The sequence below is a fragment of the Alexandromys fortis genome, unplaced genomic scaffold (genome assembly GCF_014885135.2).
Source record: "Alexandromys fortis isolate MF-2015 unplaced genomic scaffold, M_Fortis_MF-2015_v1.1 scaffold_40, whole genome shotgun sequence".
NCBI classification, from domain to species: Eukaryota; Metazoa; Chordata; class Mammalia; order Rodentia; family Cricetidae; genus Alexandromys; species Alexandromys fortis.
This window is the reverse complement of record NW_026067966.1, coordinates 7,521,712-7,543,837: the sequence shown is the minus strand read 5'-3', so window position 1 is coordinate 7,543,837 and position 22,126 is coordinate 7,521,712. Positions and strand designations below refer to the sequence as shown.

Sequence of the window (22,126 nt, the reverse complement as noted above, 5' to 3'; positions counted from 1 at the left end):
TCTGGAGCTTAAGCTGGTACTTGTGACTTTTTCACTTTTCTTCCTTCATTGCAGGCCCAGAACTGCCTCACTAAGCTATACAAGCTAGATAAGATGCAGTTCCGACAAACCATGAGGGACTATGTGAACAAGGACTCTCTCAATAATGTAGTGGACTTCTTGCATGCTTTGCTAGGATTTTGTATGGAGCCAGTCACTGACAGTAAGTAAAGCCACCCCTGAGTGTAAGGAGCTGCCACCGTGAGGTGAAGCAGGTAGTGTTTCCCTGGCACACTCAATGTCTAGGGCTAGAACTCAGAAGAAAAATATTTATACATGCCTGTTCACATGTGCTCCCGTATGCATGTGGGACTGTGTGTAATAAAAACAAAGAGATGCTTCTGAATAATTTTATGACACATGGTATCCTCACAAGGTAATTTATCTCATTAAATAGGAATTTTATCACGCTAAGAGAAAATATTGCTTCCTTGTAGACCCCTTGAAATAACCATCTCCTCTAAGAGCTAGTTTAATCATTTTATAAATTTGAAAACATTGAGTGTGGATTATAGTGAAGATCTTTGAAAAAATTTACAAATTATAAGCTTAAATCTCTTTCTCCTTTCCTCCCTACCTCCCCCCCCCCCTTCTCCCCATCTCATTTCTAATTTGATGGAAGAACTCTAAGCACAGATTTCAGCATTACTTTCAGTATTGGTCCAGACAGTGAAGGGTTGATCATCAAGCATGCTGTGTTCCTCTGAGGATTCTTGAGACATAGAGTGAGTCACAGTGACTCAGACGGACAGCACAGCACAGATCCTTATCCATCACTCTGAGAGCTATTCTTCCCACAATCCACAGTTGGCTTCCATGTCATAAAGATTCCTTTTGGAAAGCCACAAAAGGCATATGTGTCTTCTCAAGATCTGTGGGTATGTCAAAAAAAAAAATAAATCTAAAATACCATGGACGTTCACAGCCTTTTGGTCTCCAGCATTTTCCATGCCCTGTGTTAAGGAGGTTGCGCTGAAGGAGAGTGGAAGTGTTTCCTCCCCACATGTGCCCAGAGCTTCTGGCAACAAATGCTAGCAGGACTCAGTTTCCCCTGACCTGCAACAGTTCTACAAGAACTCTAGCACTTCGGCCTTGCCGATAGCTCATGCTGACCAATCTCATGCCCCTTCTGACATACTGGATAATTTCCCCTAAAAAAAGCCAGAGTTCCCCACCACAGAAGGTGCAGTCATATTATATTTCCTCTGTGGAGAAACCAGTAAGTTGGCCTTCCTTCCTTCCTTCCTTCTTTCCTTCCTTCCTTCCTTCCTTCCTTCCTTCCTTCCTTCCTTCCTTCCTTCTTTTCTCCCTCCCTCCCTCTCTCCTTCCCTCTCCCCTCCCTTCTCTCCCCCCACTTTCTTTTGACCCCCTTTCCTTTCTAAGATTAATCAACCCAACTGCTCCTCTGCCAGGGCCACATCACAGCACAGACTGTGACGTAGACTGATTGTCTTTCTAGTCCGCACAGGGATCATTACACTGGTAAATCTTAAATCACCATGTCTGAACTTTCATGCAGACCTTCCCAGTTTCCTAACTGCCAATCAATTTCTTACATCCTACAGTTGCTTATTGCCTTTAACACATGCCTTTGTGTTCCAGACAAGGCTGGATTTGGAAATAACTTCACCACAGTGGACAACAAATCCACAGCCCAAAATGTGGAGGGTATTATCGTCGGTGCCATGTTCAAGTCCCTCATCACACGCTGTGCCTCAACCACACATGAGCTACACAGCCCTGAGAATCTGGTGAGAAGTGTTCTCCCATTGCTAACAGCAGCTCACATCCTGTGACCTGGAAGAAGGAAAACTGACATCTAAAATCACAGTATCCACTTTTTTCCAGTGTCACCCCATCTCACCATGGAGCCCTAACCCTCTGTCCTACCTACAGTTCACTTATCTTCCTTTTCAACCACACAGACTTGTGTTGAGCATGGTGACACGGATATGGGTACTTTTAGCCTTTCAGAAAGAAGGAGATAGATAGAATATGTTATTGATTCATGAAATATGAAAGGATGTTATTACAAGAATTATTTGAAACTGTATTTACTTTCAAGAACTCATACAAATATGCTATTGAAATTTGTTTCACTTTCTTTTATTGAACATTATAATCTTTATCTCCTCTGAATAAAAGCATGTGGTAATTCAGGAAATGAAGTTGCAAGTAGTGTGGGAGAAAACGATTATGAAATGTCCAAGTCCTTCCAAGAACAGAATGTCTTGAGATACTCAGTGTAGATACAAGAAGACAAACTTGACACAGATAGCTGAATTCAGGCCACTTTGAGTACCAAAAGAGCATTCCTCCTACTTCTGTTAGATGCTGTGATTTCTATATCGAAACGAGCCCATTTACACATGTGGACCTAGCTGCTGTTTTACTAAATGGAGGGCATTATTTTATATTATTCTAAACTGCGAGGTGCTTCATTTTAGATAAACATAACTTTCATAAACCAAATGGAAATTACTTTTGCTACGGTCAATGGCAACCCTGCAATGTTCTTGGACCTCAAATGTAACACAGACACCATTCATACATTCGTTTTGGTTCTGGCTAGACATGATATTTAAAGCTCATTGTGGTGCATGTGAGTTCTTACAAATCTTAATTTATAACTTCATACATAGAAGAAATATTAAATTCTTTACTTATCCATATTCTTACCTTTGCCTATGAACTGCTATCCTAGCAGAATAACTCGAGTCAAACGAGTCACTCTTAGGTTTCCCACTCCACAAAGTCTCAGACAATGTGCGTAGAGTGAGTAGAACCCGGCCATTGTCAGGAGCTGTTTACGACAGTGCTCCCTGCTGATGTGTAGGCCCTTGGACGCCCTGGTGAAAAGAGAAAATTTGCTCTTAGCTGTCTTTCTCTTACATGGATGGGCAAATGAAGAATTGAGCGCAGGACTCAAGGCCCTGCTCCCCACAGGACACAACGGACATGGTTTCTGTTGTCCTTGAAGGTCCTTCTTCCTTCCTGAATATCATGAGCATAATTGTCCCATTGTAGTAGGATTCTGAAAAACAAAGGTATCAAGGTCATTTTTTTTTAAGTCCTTAAATTCTGTTTTACCACAAAGCTGAGGTAACTACCACTTTAAAGAAGGGAATCATGGAACAAAACTTAGTATCTCAAGGAAATATAAGTATATACACATTTTTTAAAATCAACCCACCACTGTTCTGGCATTATAGGCCCCTCTTCACAGTCTTAGGTTCGTGGCCATAGCACACTCAGTGCCACTACAGCATACATATCATTTACTATGTATGTCCAGGAAAGTTCATCATCCTCACAATGATCAACCTTCATTAGAATTATATAAATGACTTACTCTACATAAAACCATAATAATCCAGGCCTTATGGAGAAGCTGATTAGGGGCTAAAGTTTCCATTCTAAACAAAATTCTGGTTACCTTTTTTCCCCCTCTTCTTCTGGCAAAATAACGTTCTCTTTGGAACTCACAATTAATAGAGTAAACTTGGGCGGCCAACGTTTAAGAGCATAGATTGATGTCTTCCAAGTGGTACAGCTGACTACGAATTTGAAGCTTGCTCTCTATCCTCTACTGAGTATGTAGAGTAGCATTCTCCTGTAGGAAAAATGGAAAAACCAAACACATCTGGTTTTGTTTTTTTGTTTTTTTGTTTTTACCTCAGCAGACGGTACTATTTTTTATTATTTAAATAATATTATGTTTATTTCTAACAGTGAGGGGCAGACACAGTAGGAAAGGCATGTCTGCTAAAAGGGGAGGAGATACATGGAGTTTATAAAGGGTGTTTGGAGAATGGGAAATTAATAGAGTTTCAGAGACCTATGTACGAGTGCCTAGGTTCTCCATCATGCGGTTGTTTGTCCAGACAAGGCCATTTTATCTTTACTCTGCTTTGCTCTGGCCACTAGGATGTGGGTGATAGTGGGTGAGTGAGCTTGGCTGTGGGCAGTGAGGGGACAGGGCTGGGATCTCAGCGTAAGGTCTTGGTCAGATCTGGCAGATGTTGCAGGAGTGTTTTGTCGTCCTCCTCTCAGGACTCCGCCACTCATCCAAACCCAGGACATCTCACCAGACAGCTTTCTGGTGACCTGGACTGCTCCCAAACCTTCTTCTTGCCTCCAAACAGGGACTGTACTGTGACATCCGCCAGCTGGTCCAGTTTATCAAAGAAGCTCACGGGAACGTCTTCAGGAGAGTGGCGCTTAGCGCTCTGCTTGACAGCGCTGAAAAGTTAGCGCCAGGGAAAAAGGTGGAGGAAAATGGACAGGAGTCTAAGCCTGCAGGTGGTAAAAGGTGGGAAGCTCTTTGAATATTAGTGTTTGTTAACCGTCAGGAGGACGTTACCCTTCAGCATGCTGTGCATGTGTCTCCCGGAGTGGTACAAAGTCGGCACAGGGATGGTAAAGCTATCCGATACAACTGGTATCACTCACATAGTCTGACTGAAGCTTTAAAATAAATGACTTTTTAAGGTGGAAGCTTTGGGAAAATTGGGTTACAAAGATCGCCCACATGGGTAGATAGTGTTTTCATAAATTATCACGGCAATGGCTTTGTGTGAGAGTGAGTATTCTATGAACAGCCGACTCTTTTGCCATGTGATGCCCTGTAACATCCTTTCTACAGCAACATGGTAAGAAGCCATCATTACCTGCCTTTGGGTTCCCAAACCTCCAGAGCCATGAGTTAAATAAACCTCTTTTATTTATTTTTTTAAATGGAATGAGCTCATATACTCAAATTTCACTCTATAGTTCTTAATTGCATTGTAAAACTTTATCTTTGCTTTAGTCTTTTTAAAATATAATTTATAATTTTACCAAGAAAAGAGAAACAATTACTGACACCATGTTCTTTTGTTCAGTAAATGGTGTTCTAGAGGCAGTGAAAAGACAAATTGCTGGACTGAGATATAGCTCAGTAGTAAAGTACCTACTTAGCTTGTACAGTATCCTGGATTCAGTTCCCAACACTCCAGGGAAAAATTGCTACGCAATACTGTGTTGTTTATCTTTCCAGTAATTGTGTGTTTATTTCACGCCTACTGTATGTTAGACAGCCCTTACAAGGATTAAAAGCCTCTAGACTCCAAGTTTTGCTTGCATGTAAGGCCCCTGCTTGCTGTAGTGAGATACTGCTGGGGAATCAGGTCTAGTAGTAAACTAACTTCCACACAAAATGGGCTCATGGGGAGAAATGCCAGCAAGCAGATGTGTTGCCAGTAGCCGACGGTTCCCTTTGTAGAGCATAGGAGAGATCAAACAGTGATGACCTGCTCTGTGGTGATTGGTGCCATGTGCCATTTGTCTAGGTCGGAGGCAGGAAGCATCGCAGATAAGGGCCAGGTGTCCTCTGCACCTGAGGAATGTCGAAGCTTCATGTCTGGTCGCCCCTCACAGACACCTGAACAGTAAGCAGAATCAAGTTTTGTCTTCAATGAAGAGAATTAGGCACTTCACATTGAAAGGAAATTTATTTTCTAAACTACTTTTGGGTCTTTGTTTCTTAATTTGATTTTTATTAGTTTGCTTTCATTTCCTTGAAACGTGGCCCTCTGCTCTTACAATTATATTCCCAGTGCCACCGATTAGTCCAGGTGAGGCCAAATAACAACCTTTGTGCCTGGAGAAAGGCTCTCTAGTTGTATTTCCTTCTTGCCTTCCTTGTACCTCCGCCTTTCACTCAGCAGCAGTAAACATGAAAATTGGCATGCATTTGAGCTGCCGTGTACTTCCCTGCTTAAGAGCTGCCATGTACTTCCCTGTTTAAGAGTCACAACTTTAAAATGGATAAATTGCTTCTCATTATTCTCAATGAATACTCTTTTTTTCTTTTAGAATAAAAAAGAGGGGTATGTTTCAAAGTTGCTGAATTTCAACTGAAATGTAGACTCTACTTTATGGCACTGCGGTCTTAGACCCATTCCAGTGCCTTAACATCAATATATCTATGGTTTGTTTGTTTTTAGGGACAGGATTTCTCTGTTGCTTTGGAGCCTGTCCTGGAAATAGCTCTTGTAGACCAGGATGGCCTTGAACTCATAGAGATCCACCTGCCTCTGCCTCCCAAGTGCTATTAAAGACCTACGCCACCACCCCCCAGCTTTATCTCTGGTTTTCACACCGATGAAAGTCAAAAGCATCTTCAAGTTAGTGGCTGCAGAAGGTGTGAGGTTACTACAAACATTAAGTGCACAGACTAGGCCCATGTGAGCATATTACTCATTTGTCTTTGGGAATTATTTACACACACGTAGAGTACTCTACATTTAAAACATACATCATTGTAGGTGTATAATTTTGCTTCCCACAACCCTATTTAATAATATTATTGTTCTAGTAATTTTCCAAATATTCTAGGTATTAGTATATCCTTCCTTCATAACAAGGTAAATTAAAGGTGAGAAGCCAACATTCATCAAACATAGGAGAATAAAAATGAGTTCATCAAAACCATGAATGTCCACACAGTTCTTGTGTGCTTCAGAATCATAGAGATTGTGCCTTTTTGCAATTAGTTAAGTAAATGGGCCCAGTAACCACACATATTTATTGATAAAGGTATAGCACCAAGATGGAGCGTCACTCATTTTAGATAATATACATGTTTCCAGAAGAAATGAAAATATGCATTCAGTGTATGAAGAGTGTGCAGTGCTTGGAGGATGGAACCTTCAGACTTTCATTAAGCTTTCGTTTCACTTTCTTTAACTTCTTTCTTCAATATTAAACTTTAAGTTTTCCTTTACAGAAATCCTCAAAGACATGACAAGGGTCCAAATTTAGCTCCAAACAGAGCATAAAGAACTGATAAAATAAATTTCATATTCAAGTGGCCAGAGGACTCATTAAAAGACATTAGAGGAAACATGATTTTTCCCCCAATTAGCATTGGCAACTATTGAAGTAATCTGATAAATGAAAATATTCTAAAAGATAATTTTAATTTTCAAAATAAAATCGGCTATGCTAAAACATGTTTGGGTTCTTTTAGAACTCCAGATATTCTCTTTTTCGGTGTTCTGTAGATACACCAAATTCCTCTACATTTGGCATATGACTGTTTTCACATACCTTCCTATTGATATTTCTGCTTGCATTTACGCAGGCTCTCACCATCATGCCTCTTCTTTGGGAAGCCAAGAAGAGCGTGGCACACTGTTGCCCTCCTAGCTTACAGACTTGTCAATTCTAGAAACCTAATTCAAATATATACCTATTCATAAACATAATGGCGTAGTTTAGAAGAAAACCTTACAACATATAGAACTTACTATGTATATTTATTTCCTGAAGAGGATTGTATTATACAATATTATCAATATTTGGATCAATTCAGGACTCTACCCTGAAACATGTAAACAAAATTTACATAAAATCCTTAAATAAGTGTCGTCACAACACTAAAACATTTTCTAGTATTATTTCTTTCCAAACTACAAGCATAATGCATGCTGTTCAAGATGGAAATATGGAAAACACAGAAGACTATACAAGGGAAATCAAAATACCAAAATACTACTACTAAAGCTAACTCTACAAACCTTTCATTTTATGCTGGGAACATTTTTGAGCATGCACATCCAAATTCACACCCAGACATGTGATCACATGTGTGATTTCTAAAGGTTATTAACATTGTTTTATCTTATTTAACTTATTCAATCATTGCCTTTAACTTCACAGTGGGTCAGAAATAGTGTCTAAGACAACCTTCTTCTGAAAAGGTTTTTTTTTAACTGAATCACTTTTTATTTTGAGAATAATACAAAGTTTTTGAATTTTGTCTGTAATAGTAATGGCTCGTTGTGTTCATTTTAAAATCTGACTTACACCAGGAAGGAATTCTGACTGTAAGCCTATTGTGGAGAACTGTGCCTTCACCAGTGAAGGCAACAATGTGCATGGGAATTGACTAACGGCATTTGTAGCCAATGGTACACACAGTCAAGACTCTGTCACTATAGGAAGTCCCAGATTTAGACCCTGAGATTACATCTACGTTCAACATTGGCCACACATACCTCTTCCTGTCTTATGAACAATCCCATCTTTCCCTTGATATTACTTCTTAGAAACTGAATTTCTTAGCTTAGGGGCTTGATATTGACTTTCAAAAATATACCTTGTTGCACAGAATATAAATGTTCCAAAAATACCAAGATGCTTTATCTCCAGTATGATGGGACATTGCTTTCTCCTTCTAACCACATTAATCTTTTTTATCCAGTTTTAGTGGGTAAAAAACGAGAATTTTAGCTTATTATTGTTATTATTATTTCAAGATAAAGTTCTCATAATACTAGTCACTTCTCCTAATTGAAAACCTTCATTAGGTCTTCTGACATGTTCTTTTTGGTCAGACCTATATTTTCACTTTTTAACTTGACACGTTTTTCAACTTCATTGGCTGTAGAATGACATATCCCTTAGACATGATGATAAAATTTTGGTCACTCATTCATTAATTCATGGACATCCCCTTGAGAGTTTATTGGGTAGCCAGTGTGATACTGTGCTGCAGGGAGGGCTGGGACATTGCACAAGAGCCAGGGTGCTTTTAAAAAAGTTAAATATTTACTGGCATTTCAAGTGCTTCTGCTGTTATGACTCATACTGTAGGTGGACATCTGCAATAATATTTAGCCTTTTTATTAAAATTGAAAAAATGACCACCTTCACGAGGTTACTGAGACAGCACTGTTTCCAGGACGAGCTCAGAGCCAACGCTGGCCTCTCGACTCCCATGCTTTCTCCCTCTCTTCTCCTATCCAGCCCATCAAAGAGCATCTTGCACAATTTGCCTAAAAACCAGAGCTGGAAGCCGAGAGGGCACTGAGCTGTGCGATGTTATTTAACCCTATTCTCTACTTCTCTGTAGTGATGAACAAATGCAAGGGGGCAATCTGGGACGGAAAGACTTCTGGCGCAAGATGTTCAAATCCCAAAGCGCAGCAAGTGACACCAGCAGCCAGTCTGAGCAAGACACTTCAGAATGTACCACAGCCCACTCAGGGAACACCTCGGACCGGCGTGCTCGCTCACGGTCGCGCAGAATCTCCCTGAGGAAGAAGTTGAAACTCCCCATAGGTAAAAGTATGTCTGTATTTATTTATGGATTCGCTTATTATCATGCCATCAAATCCATGAGTAATTGAGACAAAACATGGCACGCGTGGGGGTGGGTGGGTCAGTGGATTGAGAAGAAAAGCTTTCAAGTTGCAAGCCCTCGCCTGACATCCTTCCATTAGTTCATTCACGCTTCTGCTAAATGCAGATATTTCCCAAATATCCACTGCATGCATCTGCTCAGTGCAAAATACACAACTCTTGGTGTTGCTGAATTTGAGCAGGAGCCACTACCACTAAAGCAGATCATCACAAAACTAAGTGCAGTTGCAAACTATGAGTTCTGTGAAGAGAAAACACGCAGTACTATGAAGGCAGACACAAACGAAGCCTGACCCATACAAAGTAAGGACGAGAAGAGTCCAAGGGTAATGTGCAAAACTCATAGGCTGGGAGGAACCCATTCCATAGGAAAATGGCGGACCCACTGCCTCAGAAGAGCGAGCCTGATCATGTGCAAGTCAGGTGGCACTTTACCACGTCCCTCACACTCCCAAGTGTCAGGGGGAGCAGAATGATGCAAGCTGGTGAACCTTATAAAAGACAGTTGCACATGGTAAGAGAATCTGACAGAAAGCTGCCAGTGGCCCATTTAGATTGTGGATTAAGCAGAAACAGAGAAATAGACAGATTTGAGAACTGTTTAGGAGGTAAATGTATAGGTTTTCAAGAGATATGGAGAACTATTGTAGCATGCATGGATGGATTGTGGTTCTCTGCAGTGGAAGGGACCAAATCTCTTTGTCCTATATTTATGTGCTCGTGTCCTTTTATAGTTCAACCCTGAACATTTTGATTCAAAACATGTATACTGAACACAACTTGTTTTTGCTTCTATTTATACTAGAGCCATGTTGACTTTCATTGCTAGTTCAGTACGTGCTGGGATTTCTTTTAATCCGTTTGAAAGCAAAGGCTATAACAGCTTAATTTTTCAAAATATCGTTAACTAGGAAACTGGTTGAAGCGCTCCTCCCTCTCTGGCCTGGCAGATGGTGTCGAGGACCTCCTGGACATTAGCTCTGTAGATCGCCTGTCTTTCATCAGGCAAAGTTCCAAGGTAAACAGAACATTACTCCTGAAGTGAACATCAGGATGGCTGATTAAAAACTGTTGGGGCTAAAGAATGTTAAATGCATAGAAAGAGTTACACAAACCTTGGAGCTGAACAAGTTCAGAAATTAGACAAGCAATAGAAACTGAAATATTTACTTATTAAACTACCATTAGAGCAAAACTAAGGAAAGACACAGTAAATAGCTTTAGCTTGCCTACATCTGTATAGCTATATGTATATATGAAGAATGTGATAGAGTGATGGAAATTAAGGAAATATCATTGGAATTCTTATGCACATTTTTTTTGCAAAAATTCCAGACAGTTATTTGAGTCTGCTTGCTTCTAGCTTCCTTTTTGTACTAAGTTATTTCAATCTTACCGAGTTGACCTTAAGTCAATAAAGCCAAGTCTGGTAGTGCCTTGGAGAGCTTAGTGGCAGACTAAGTGAACTTAGTCTTAGTTCAAGTCCAACTGGGGTTATAGAATGAGTTGAAGACTGGCCTGATTTGCCTGGGCAATTTAGTGAGTTGATAAGTCAACAAGGTTAGGGATGTAGCCCAGTGATAGAGCACTTGCCTAGTGTGTAACAGTTCCTACATTCAATTCTAGAAGAGTGAAAAATAAGGGAGAAAAAGGAAAAGAGAGGGAGGAAGGGAAGGAGAAAGAGAGGAAGGGAGTAGGGGAGAATATTATGTTATAAATTGACTTGTAAATTTAAGTCAATCTCGTCATCTTTCTCTTTGATTTCCAACTGTGGCTGAGTTCACTAAGGATGAATACGGCATTCGTTTTGGACTTTACCCGAATTAACACATGTCTAAGCTGTTTACTAAACTATTTTCCCATTCAGCTTCTGATCTTTCATCTGGCATTCCTCGCACCTGCAGTGACATCTTTTTTAGAACATGAGAATGTATTACATAACAGCATTTATTAGATGTGGAAGCCAGAGAACATTTTCACACCCTAAACAATGTACTTTTCAAACCAAGGGCTAGTAGAACCAAGGCAGCGATTGGCTGCTGACTATCTAATGGCTTCCCTTTTCTTCCCAGGTCAAGTTCACCAGCGCTGTCAAGCTTTCTGAAGGTGGGCCAGGGAGTGGGGTGGAGAATGGCCGAGAAGAGGAGGAGAATTTCTTCAAGCGTCTTGGTAACTGTCAATAACCCAAGGATCCTGTTCAGCTTTTCTTCTTTTCAGTTACTTAAATACTTCTCTGTTTTTTTTCCCAAAATTGTCTCTTAAAAAAATAGTCATTTTCTATTTGTATTATCTTTTCCTTTGTTCTTTAAATGTGTCTTTCACTGCTATCTATAGCTTCTTTATTACCAGTTTTGTGGAAGAGACATTTATAGAAGCCTCACTGTGATTCTCACCCCCTGGTGGGCACTGAGTGTGCAGAGAATAAGACATGACTTCTTGTCTTTGTTAGAATCTGAGAGTCACAGGACCTTCCATCCACCCACCACTCAGCTTCAGAGTTCTGTTCATCGCTTCACCGCATGGCTGACAGGTGGCCACCCTCCCTCTGTGCACTTCCGCTGAGGGGGAGTGTGCAATTTAACAAAGCAATTTGTTCCAGAGTCAGACAGCTTTAATTGTTAGGAAATCTTTCCTTGTAATCTGAAAATATATTTGCCCATAAACTTGATGATCTGTCCTAGTGATGACATCTGTAACCACACATACATAGCTACACACAGTGCTGCAACCCCTCTCACTCATTTCCTGTTCTCTCTTTTAATCCCCTTTTGCCTAATGTCTTTGGTTTCTTTAATTTTTATTCCATAGAAGCTTTTCTGGTTCTAACATATCCTGACTTCTCTCTCTCTCTCTCTCTCTGTGTGTGTGTGTGTGTGTGTGTGTGTGTGTGGTAGATGGTGAGCATTGTCAACTGTGGAGCTTTATATGGAATATAGCAGGCCATATTTGAAATTAATCAGTGTAGCCAATAGTCTAAGTCATGGATGTAGCAAATGTGTGAACAGAACTTTAAAATACATGATCGGTGTTCTCATCACATAGCTGCTTGTATTGGTCAGCTTTTGCTAGTTTGTCATTCTATCAATGAGTGTCATGATAAGGTTTCATGTGTCCACCTAGGCTGGAACTTTTGGGTTGTTGTGGAGCACTTGTTTAATAGTTGAGGATTTAGATTTGTTTCTCAGTACTGAAGAAGGGTAAAAACTCCCCCCAAGGCTCTTCCTGACAGCCTAGGTCTTTGACAGCTTCATCATTCCAGTTTGTTCACTCTCTACCCACTTCCTGTGGAATTTCAGAGACAATCTCTAGTGTTCAGAATCATCAGCATCATCAAGACAATGTTTCCGTGTTTGCTCTTTGAGAATGATGCTAATGTGTGTCCTGAGGTCTGCGCTGTGCTAGTTCGATGTCACCTGGCTGGTGCTGGGATCTTATCTCTAAGTTTTTTCTACACACTGGAGCGTTAACGCGATGTACCTGCAACATAAACCTAAGAGGATGGGGTGGGAAATGTTCCTTGTTAATGAATGTTTTCCATGTACTATAGATTTCCATATGCTGTAGGTAGAATGTTTGCATCCATACAAAGTTCATATTATGAACTTTCAGCTCACAGTGTGATAACATTTGGAAATGAGACTTTAGAAAGGTGGTTAGGTTTAGAAGATATCACGAGGGTCACATGACCATGAATGGGTTTTAGTATTCTTATATAAAAGAGAGATATCTCTGTGCACATACAAGGAAAGGGCATTTGAGAATATAACTAAACCAGAAAGAATTTAATGTCCTTTAACCCAAGATCAGATTTGCAGGCCACAGAGTTGTGAGAAGCATATATTAGTATTTTACAAGTCTGCTGGCCTGTGGTATTTCATTATAGCTGCCCCAATTAACAAAGGCACCAGACTTTCCCATGTGCAGAATATTCTCCTTCATGGAAGAGATGAAAATATCTTTGGGTTGTTGTCCTTCCCTTTGATTTCTCTGCACTCTCTTCCTCAACTGTGAGCCTAACACTTAAGTGCCCACTTTTGTTTATTTCAGACGCGCCAGTCTTATGCACAACTTAGAGATAGACTAACAAAGGAATCGAACCCTACAGGGAAGTTGTTTAGTGAAAATCCTGAATTTTTATCTGTTGCATGTCTTCAGGCCATCAGGACTGAAAACGTACTGGTGTGACTTTGACACTGGTTTATGATCCATTCCCCTCTCTCCTTTCACAATGACACAACCGCTACAGGTTGCCACAGTTTCGACGACCATCTTTCTCCCAACCAAGATGGTGGAAAAAGCAAAAATGTGGTGAATCTGGGAGCAATCCGGCAAGGCATGAAACGTTTTCAATTTCTGCTCAACTGCTGTGAGCCAGGGACAATTCCTGATGCATCCATCCTAGCTGCTGCCTTGGACCTAGTAAGTTACAAAATTTCTTTACCCTTACTCATATTCATGTTAGCAATGGATGAAAGCAAGAATCGCTATTCCTAACCCTAATGATGGGTTCATATTTGCTTAATTTTGTTAGAATTAGTGTCAAAATGGGGGAGAAAGATGGTAAAAGAAGTAGATAGAAGGGGGAAATATTAGTAAATCACTAGAGGGTAACATGTTTTAGCAGTGTGATCATTGGTATGTAAAAGCATTCTAACCTCAGGATGCCTGAGATGGAGAATTGACCTAACATTTATTAGCCCAATAGCTGTAAAATGAGGCTTAATGCTACTACCAAACTTTCTTCTCAGGGCTGATGCAAGGATTAAATGAGATGCTAAGTAGAAAAGCCCCCCCCCCCCGCACAGTGCCTGCAATATACTGACACTCATATAATAGTTTTACATTTTCATGTATTAGTTCTTGAGTTTGTTTGTTTTGAAACAGGGTCTCACTGTGTATCTCTGACTAGCCTAGAACTTTCTATGTAGACCAAGTTCCTCAGAGATCTGCCTACCTCTTCTTTCCCAAGTACTGGGATTAAAGTTGTGTGTTAGTTACCAAATACTTGACATAATACTCCTAACTAACTTTACAGGCATCCATTGAGATCTTCCTCAGTGGCAAGCATGGTCCTAGCAACTACAAAGATGCAAACTTAGCTGCAGAACCAAGTTGTGTTTTACATCCAAAGACTTTCTGTGTCTAGTCATCTAGTCTTCTCAGTGAGGGTCACAGCCTAAGGCTGACAATTGACATCTATAGCATGCCTTGTGCCTTTCCACAGAAAAATTCCAGAGCCAGGAAGATCACATTATAGCCCAGTGGCAGAAAGTCCACAAAGGTTAGACTGGGTCCCAGGCCTGTCTTCTGTCCTCAGAGAACCTATATTTGGTACCCTTTTATGTTGATTCCTAATAAAAAGTAATCTGAAACCACTTTAAGAGTGTCAAAAACTCTGCCAGCTCAGGTGACTTTGATCAAGGTTATATGCTAATTTCGTGCTAAAACTGGGATCAGAACAGAATCTTCTAATTCCATTCAGGACTATTATAGCAACACCATATGCTTTCTCTGTCAAGCAAGTATTTAAATAAATTAAAATTAGTATCAGGACACATTGAAAATATATGTATATGCCCTCCTATAATTAAGTGAGTTCTGAATACTTTTTTAACGATTCAAAAAAGCATTTGATTCTTTAAAGATATTTCTTATTGTAAGAATACGTGCTAAATTCATAATAGGAAGACCTGAAATATTTTCAATCTTGAGTATTCACACCACATTCACTCTCCAAACCAGTTACTCTTAACATTTGGCAACATTGATTCTTTTAGATTTGGGTGAAAGTTGTGAAAATTCTCCCAAGAAAAGCAGTTATAGACAAAATTTAGCATGTATATCAGATTTCCCACAGAACTGATTTATGAAAACTCAAGAACTCTACCTCAATAAATGTGTCATCACTAGCAAGGAGACTCATCAGGCAACTGGAATTATTTCATTTATATTCATTGGTGATGGAAAACCAGAAGGAACCCATTCACCATTGCTTCCCATGTGGAAACATCTTAGCATTTATATTAAGATATGTGTGCCGGCAGAAACACATGGCTTGCCACAAGAAGAACACTGAGGGATTTGAAGAAGAATATCAGTAAAACAAATTAATGCTTGCTTCTGAATCATAACAATTTTAATTACAATATGTTTGTTATTTCTAATCTCATCAATTCCATGGTAAAAAACAGAAAAAGTAGAGGTTAGTGCATGATTAGTGTCTTTTGCCTCCAAGCAGAGACACATTTCCTGAAGCATGTGTGGATGGATACACAGTGATGGACTGGCTGTGTAGGATGGGAGAGGAAATATGCTTGTCATCAATAATTATATGTAATTGTATTCAGTGGGAGCAAACTTTCAGTCCTGGAGCAGTGGGTAGGTAGGGCTAGGTTTTCATACCTGGAGTCTTTTATTCTAGTAAGGACCAAACATTGTGCCCAAGTTCAAAAAAATCCAAATCCCAGATGTCAGAATCAGTCAAAAGTTAAAGAAGTCAAAGTGTGTCCATTATCAAGCAATGGGGATGACTCATTGGTTTGAATAAAAGCAGAGGTGATGAAGTACATGATAGAGGAAAAAGAGGAGAGGCCAAGGAGGAGAGGGAGATGGAGGTTGGCAGAAGGGATAGTACAGATTAATAATGGCAAGCTTCATTCCATAGACATTATGGAGTACTTCCACATTATCTTACTTGTTGGTATAAGCTCAAAGGGATCTGGCCAGGATATGGTTCCCAAATGCAGGCACACTCAGAGAACCATTCCACAGCTGTGAAAAATGGAGAAACTGAATTTGCAACTGTATGCTGACAAGCCAGCTGAGAGAAAGGAACATGTAGGTGCATATTTTGGGTTCCTGAATTTAGGTGGCACTTGGTGCTGTTTGTCATTTGTACAGATGTGGCAACTGCAATTTGTCAATAGAGATCTAGGTTAGGAGTTCCTCAAGATTATTCTTGTGTTCACAGATTTCCCCTCTGTATTTGGTTTTCCCAAGCATCTATTCTAGCTGCTTCTTATTTTTAATGAATGCCTCTGTTTTATAATATTTTTTATGTTCTCTAATGCATTTGTAACTTTTTTGTCTTTTTGTTCTTCAAGACAGGGTTTTTCTAGTTTTGGAAGTAGCGCTGTAGACCAGGCTGGCCTCGAACTCACAAAGATTTGCATGCCTCTGCCTCCAGAATGCTAGAATTAATAGCGTGCACCACCACTGCCTGGCAATGCATTTATAGTTTTAGTGATATATAAGATACAGAAATCATTATGGAAACACAAAGATATAGAAAATATAGATAAGTTAATAGATATTAACAGATATGCATTGGCAATAGACATTAAGCTAGAGGTAGATAAAATACGATAGATGATAGAAAGATGATAGATACATGATAGATAGATAGATAGATAGATAGATAGATAGATAGATGATAGCTAAATACATAATACATGCCTGCATTCATATATACATCATGCATGTATGTGTGCATAGATGCATAAAAACAGATACATGGATAGACAGAGTCAGGCACACAGGGTACAAATACAGATATATAGATCAAGACATAGTTATAAATTCTGCTTTTTGTCAAGCAGTTAAGGGCAGAGTGGAAATGTGAACTGGGTTCAGAATTATGTTATAGGTAGTTTTATCATATGAACAGTTTTTTCCTGTTGTTTTTAGATATGGCTTAAATTGAATTTTGTATTAAAACATAATTTTTCTTTTTTATTTTTTTAAATTTATTTAACATTTCCTCCTCCTCCCATCCTCTCTTTTCCCTTCCCCTCCTCTCCCCCCCTCTTTCCACTCACACTCCCCCCACTCCCACTCCCACCCCTCCCCCGCCCCCTCGCTTTCCAGTCCTAAGAGAAGTCAGGGTGCCCTGCCTTGTGGAAATTCCAAGGCACCCCTCCATCCAGGTCTAGGAAGGTATGCATCCAAACAGAGTAGGTTCCCAAAAAGCTAGTACATGAACATAATTTTTCTTTCATTGCTTAATTGATAATACAATTTAGATGTGACTCTTTTTTTCAAATTGTCATTTTTTTTTCCTCAGAAACAGAAAGTGCTTCTAGGTAAAGGAGAAACAAGAAACTTGCATAGTCAAATCTAACAAATGAAAGTTTGTTTGTTTGTTTGTTTGTTTTAAATAATCTTACTATTACTACTACAAGCATGAAATCCAAAATCACTGATTTAAAGTCAATGCAGCTATTCCTCATAATCATTTTCTTTAGTATAAATGTATCAATAGCTTAAGCTTATTTCTAGCTAGCTCTTACATCTTAAATTAACCTATTTCTCCTATTTTATATTTTACCACAAGGCTCATAGCCTGCTGGCAACGTTCCAGCTGGTGGCTTGCATCTTTCTCCTCTGGCAGCTTAATGATTCCGCCTACTTTCTCCCAGCATTCAGTTGAGCTTTCCTGCCTAGCTCTCTTCTGCCTTATCACAGGCCAAAGCATTTTCTTTATTCATTAACCAATAAAAGCAACACATATACAGATGGATGTCCCACACCATTTCTCCTTTTCTGTCTAAATGAAAGGGAGGTTTTAATTTTAACATAGTAAAATTGCATATAGCAAAACAGATATCAAGCAAGAATTATAATTATGACATTTGTATATATTATATATTTATCATAACTAGGGAAAACTGTAACTATAACTATTTTTCAACTCCATCAAAGACTCCAGAAGAATATAATATTACTTAAGTTAACAGGAAGTGAATTGTAAGCAATTTCCAAAATTCTAGAATTAGCAGAGACATCTCACTTCCTGGACAGTCACCCAAAGTTCTTCTGTATTGTTGAAGCATCCATCTTTAGCCTACAGGCCCATTGTATCCACCAGACTTTTCCATGAAGTAGGAAATTTGATCTGTTCTGCCTTGTAATAGCAAAGTTCATCAGTTGCTTTCTTCTGTGTCCTGCAGAATGTCTGGCAGACTCTTTCATGACGCAGGAACCCCAAAGGACTGTCCCACCTTTAGGCAAATTCAGCAGTCATTTTTCTGTGGGTCCTGCATGTCCAGTTTCTATACAGCATAACATCAAGCAGTCCAGGCAAGAGCAGCTTCTTGCCCAAATGGAGCCAAACTCCATAAGGGGCCTCTTCAATGCCCATCCTCCTCTTGAAGCAATTGGTGCTGCCAGGAGCAGATATGTCTCATGTCATGAAAAGTCCTAAGTTATTAAAATATTTTAAGTGAAATATTCTAAAGATCTCTGAAAGATTTGAAGAATTCCTATTTAAGTGAAATATATCTCTATATATCCAAAAAACCTAACTAACATGACTATAAGCTTGACTATTATAGATGACCATCTATTAACCTCTATTTCTTAATTATACACTATATTTTTAAATGAGGTGCACAAATACAATACAATCAAGAGTAGAAATATACATATAACAAAATCGACCTAATATTTGTATCAATAAAGCAAGATCCATACCAATGCAAAGGAATGAACAAGCAGCTTCCTCCTACAGACATGTTTGCAAAGAGGGTCTCTTTCACACTAAAGTTATAGGATCTGCCAGCACAAAAGGAAGCAGTCTAGGTAAGCTTGTGTTTACTGTGTTCATAGTCTATCCTTATGTATCCGGTAGAATTTGGAATGTGTATAGCTGATGACTTCTAGTTTGAGGGTAACTTATTAGCATGAATACAACAATGATGTCAGTTGGATTTAATATCAATTTTCATTCATTTGACACATCCCATGTGTGGCATTATAGAACTCTTCCTCATCTGTGACTGGAAAAATCTAATTACACTCAATTATTTGCCCTCATAAATAGGTAGAATTTAAGAAAATAATCAGAGTCATATCCATGATAGATCTCATAAAATAGGACATCCCCAGTGATTTTAAGATTCCTACTCTCTTATCTAATAGCCTACCCTGTGCCTACCCGAACCACTGCTTCGCTAACGCACTTTGTTTACCTGATTCCTTTACCTGATTTTGAAATTTCCTGGTCGCAAAGCCATGCATTCCTTTCTGTTAAGGGTTGGGTTCTCCTGATGCAGTTAGTGCTGCTCCATTAATTTTCACTGAAGAATTGATTCATTAACTATCACACAAATTATAAACTCATTTTATCTACACATTTCTATTTTTTCCATAATTTTGGTAGTTCTACATGATACTTCTATAAATGTTATTGTACATGGGCCTTGACTCAGAATAGTTTCTTAGGTATACAGAAGCATTAAATATATATATATTTTGCTTTTTCGAGACAGGGTTTCTCTGTGGTTTTGGAGCCTGTCCTGGAACTAGCTCTTGTAGACCAAGCTGGTCTCGAACTCACAGAGATCCGCCTTCCTCTGCCTTCCAGTGCTGGGATTAAAGGTGTGCGCCACCACGGCCTGACTTAGTCTGTGTTCTTGCTTATGTTTTTGACTTGTTTACAACATTATTTTTACCAGTCTGGAACCCCAAAGTTATCAACTTTGTGTTTCAACAGATGGTTTAAGATGTCCTTACATAGATTTAGTAAATAATTTTGTTCGTGTCTTTGTTCATCCTTTACTGAAAAATTATTTGTCTTTTATGGTTAATATTAGAAGACTATAGGCAAGAATTAGTGGTGCATTCCTTGATTCCCAGCACTCAGAAGGCAGAGGCAGGCAGAACTCTGTGAGTTTGAGGCCAACCTGGTCTGCACAGTGAGCTCCAGGACAGGACAGAGCTACGTAGTAAGATCCTGCCTCAAAACAAACAAAATGAATCAAATAAACCAAAAAAATTGTTGTAGATGGTGCCAATACCAATAGGTGCTCTGTATTTTTTTACAGTGCATCATTTCCTCATTTGTGGCTTTTATTGTCTTCATTTACATGCTGTCTTTTAACAAAGAGAGTTTTTAATTAATTTAAGATAATTTAATTAATCTGTATTTTTCTTTATGGCAAGCATATTTTCTTATCTTTCCCTTCTGCTTGGTGAGTGTGTGTGTGTGTGTTGTGTGTGTGTGTGTGTAAGGGCATGTGTGTGAGTTCATGTGTGAATATAAGCACATATATGTCACCCCAGGTAGAGATCAAAGACAACACTGGGTGTAGGTCCTTGTTTGAGTGAGGATCTGTTGTTCATGGGCACGGGCTAACCGCAGTTAGTTGGCCTTCAAGATTCTGGAGATCTTTTCTCTGACCCATACCCCAGGAGCTCTGAGATTACGTGTGAGCTGTACCACATCTGGCTTTACGTGCATTCTGGAGATAAGAACTAGGTTCTTCTCAAGCTTAAAATGGTGGCACACGCCTTTAATCCCAGCACTCGGGAAGCAGAGGCAGGTGGATCTCTGTGAGTTCAAGGCCAGCCTGGGCTACAGAGAGAGCTCCAGGATAGACTCCAAAGCTACACAGAAAAACTCTATCTCAAAAACCAAAAAAAAAAAAAAAAAAAAAAAAAAAAAAACCCAAAGAAACAAAAAATTTCCCCACGTTTAGCAAATTCTGTTGGCCCCTTCTCATTTCACCCAGCATTCTCTGCAAGCTCACATCTCTCTGAAATATGCCACAGCAGAGGGGACGCAGATGCCAGGCTCTCTCAGTCTTAGTGTTTTTGGAAACGTTTCTGATTTTACCTCTACTTGAAGCTGCTTTTGATGAAATTGTTAGCAAGTCGTAGGCTGACGTTTTCTTTCTGCCCTTCCAAGATGTCATTCCGTCGCTTTCTTAAGATTCCTTTCTGGCAGTCAGTAACCGAGACTGACCCTATTCCCGGCACCTTTAATACCTTCTGGTTGCCATTGATAGCTTAGTTTCACTGAAATGCTTCTGCCACGTTTTACTAGAGGTTCATGAGGCCCCTAAATTGTACCTTGGCATATTATAAGTATTCTGGAAAATCCTCAGCTGTTTCTCTTTGATACAAGGGTCTTCATGTTTTCTCTTTCCTTCTGGACATTGCAGGTACATTTGAGGTCTAATTTTATCCCCTGACCCTGACAGCCTCTTCTATTCATTTCTTTGTCGCTCTCAGCACTGTGTCCTAGAAAATGTTCAGATAGTACATTCGCTTCACTTTCTCTCTTTCAAGTGAGTCTGATTCCATGGTTATTTAATTTAATTTATATAAATTTAATTTATGTGTATGGGCATTATTTCCTGCATGTTTATCTATGCACCATGTGTGTGCTTAGGGCCTGCAGAGGCCAGAATACGATATTGGACTCCCTGGGACTGAAGTTACAGATGGTTGTGAATTACAATGAGGGTTCTAGAATCAGGCCCAGGCCCTCTGGAAGTGTAACCAGTTCTTCAAACTGCTGAGCCATCTCTCTTGTTCCAATCCCCCAGTCTTAATCAAGGCCAGGGCTGCCCACCTCAGGGTATTTCATAGGTCTGGAGAATCTTGGACTTTTACAGCCTGGAGATTACTGCTGACATCTAGTGACCAGATACCAAAGATGCTGATAAATATCTTAGTCCTAGCGTGCCATCCACAAAACAGAGGATCCCACCCAAATGTTTACAGCATTGATGACGTCAACAAATAAGCAAGCAAACAAGTAAACAAACAAAACCTCAACTAATCTATGTTTTAACCTATATTTTGGATTTTAAATTGCAAGAGCAGTGCTAATTTTTTATTTGTAAGAGGACAATGGTAGCACATTCCTGTAACCACAGCATTCAGGATACACAGCGTGGGGCTACCTAATGAAACTCTTACCTCAAAAGGAGTAAACAGAGTTAATTTCACATAGAAGTATGGCCTAACCGCCACCAGCTTGAGACTAGATATTTAACCAGCAGACCAAAAGCTCTCAGAGCGGGTATTTCTAGCTCGTCCCACACCCCCCATGATTGCACTTTCTACTTGCCTTCTCTGGTCTTCCATCTCTCCTTAGAAATTTAAAGTAAAT

The 22,126-nt window shown here is 39.5% G+C and overlaps 1 protein-coding gene across 1 annotated transcript in view; it reads left to right on the top strand.

Moving 5' to 3' along the window:
• Positions 1 to 22,126, top strand: part of Unc80 (unc-80 homolog, NALCN channel complex subunit) — a 178,201-nt gene that overhangs the window by 44,451 nt on the left and 111,624 nt on the right. The window contains 8 exon segments of the mRNA XM_050154194.1: positions 55 to 202; positions 1,642 to 1,790; positions 4,185 to 4,351; positions 5,370 to 5,468; positions 8,939 to 9,147; positions 10,140 to 10,246; positions 11,301 to 11,397; positions 13,475 to 13,647. Coding sequence (XP_050010151.1) covers positions 55 to 202; positions 1,642 to 1,790; positions 4,185 to 4,351; positions 5,370 to 5,468; positions 8,939 to 9,147; positions 10,140 to 10,246; positions 11,301 to 11,397; positions 13,475 to 13,647 — 1,149 coding nt within the window.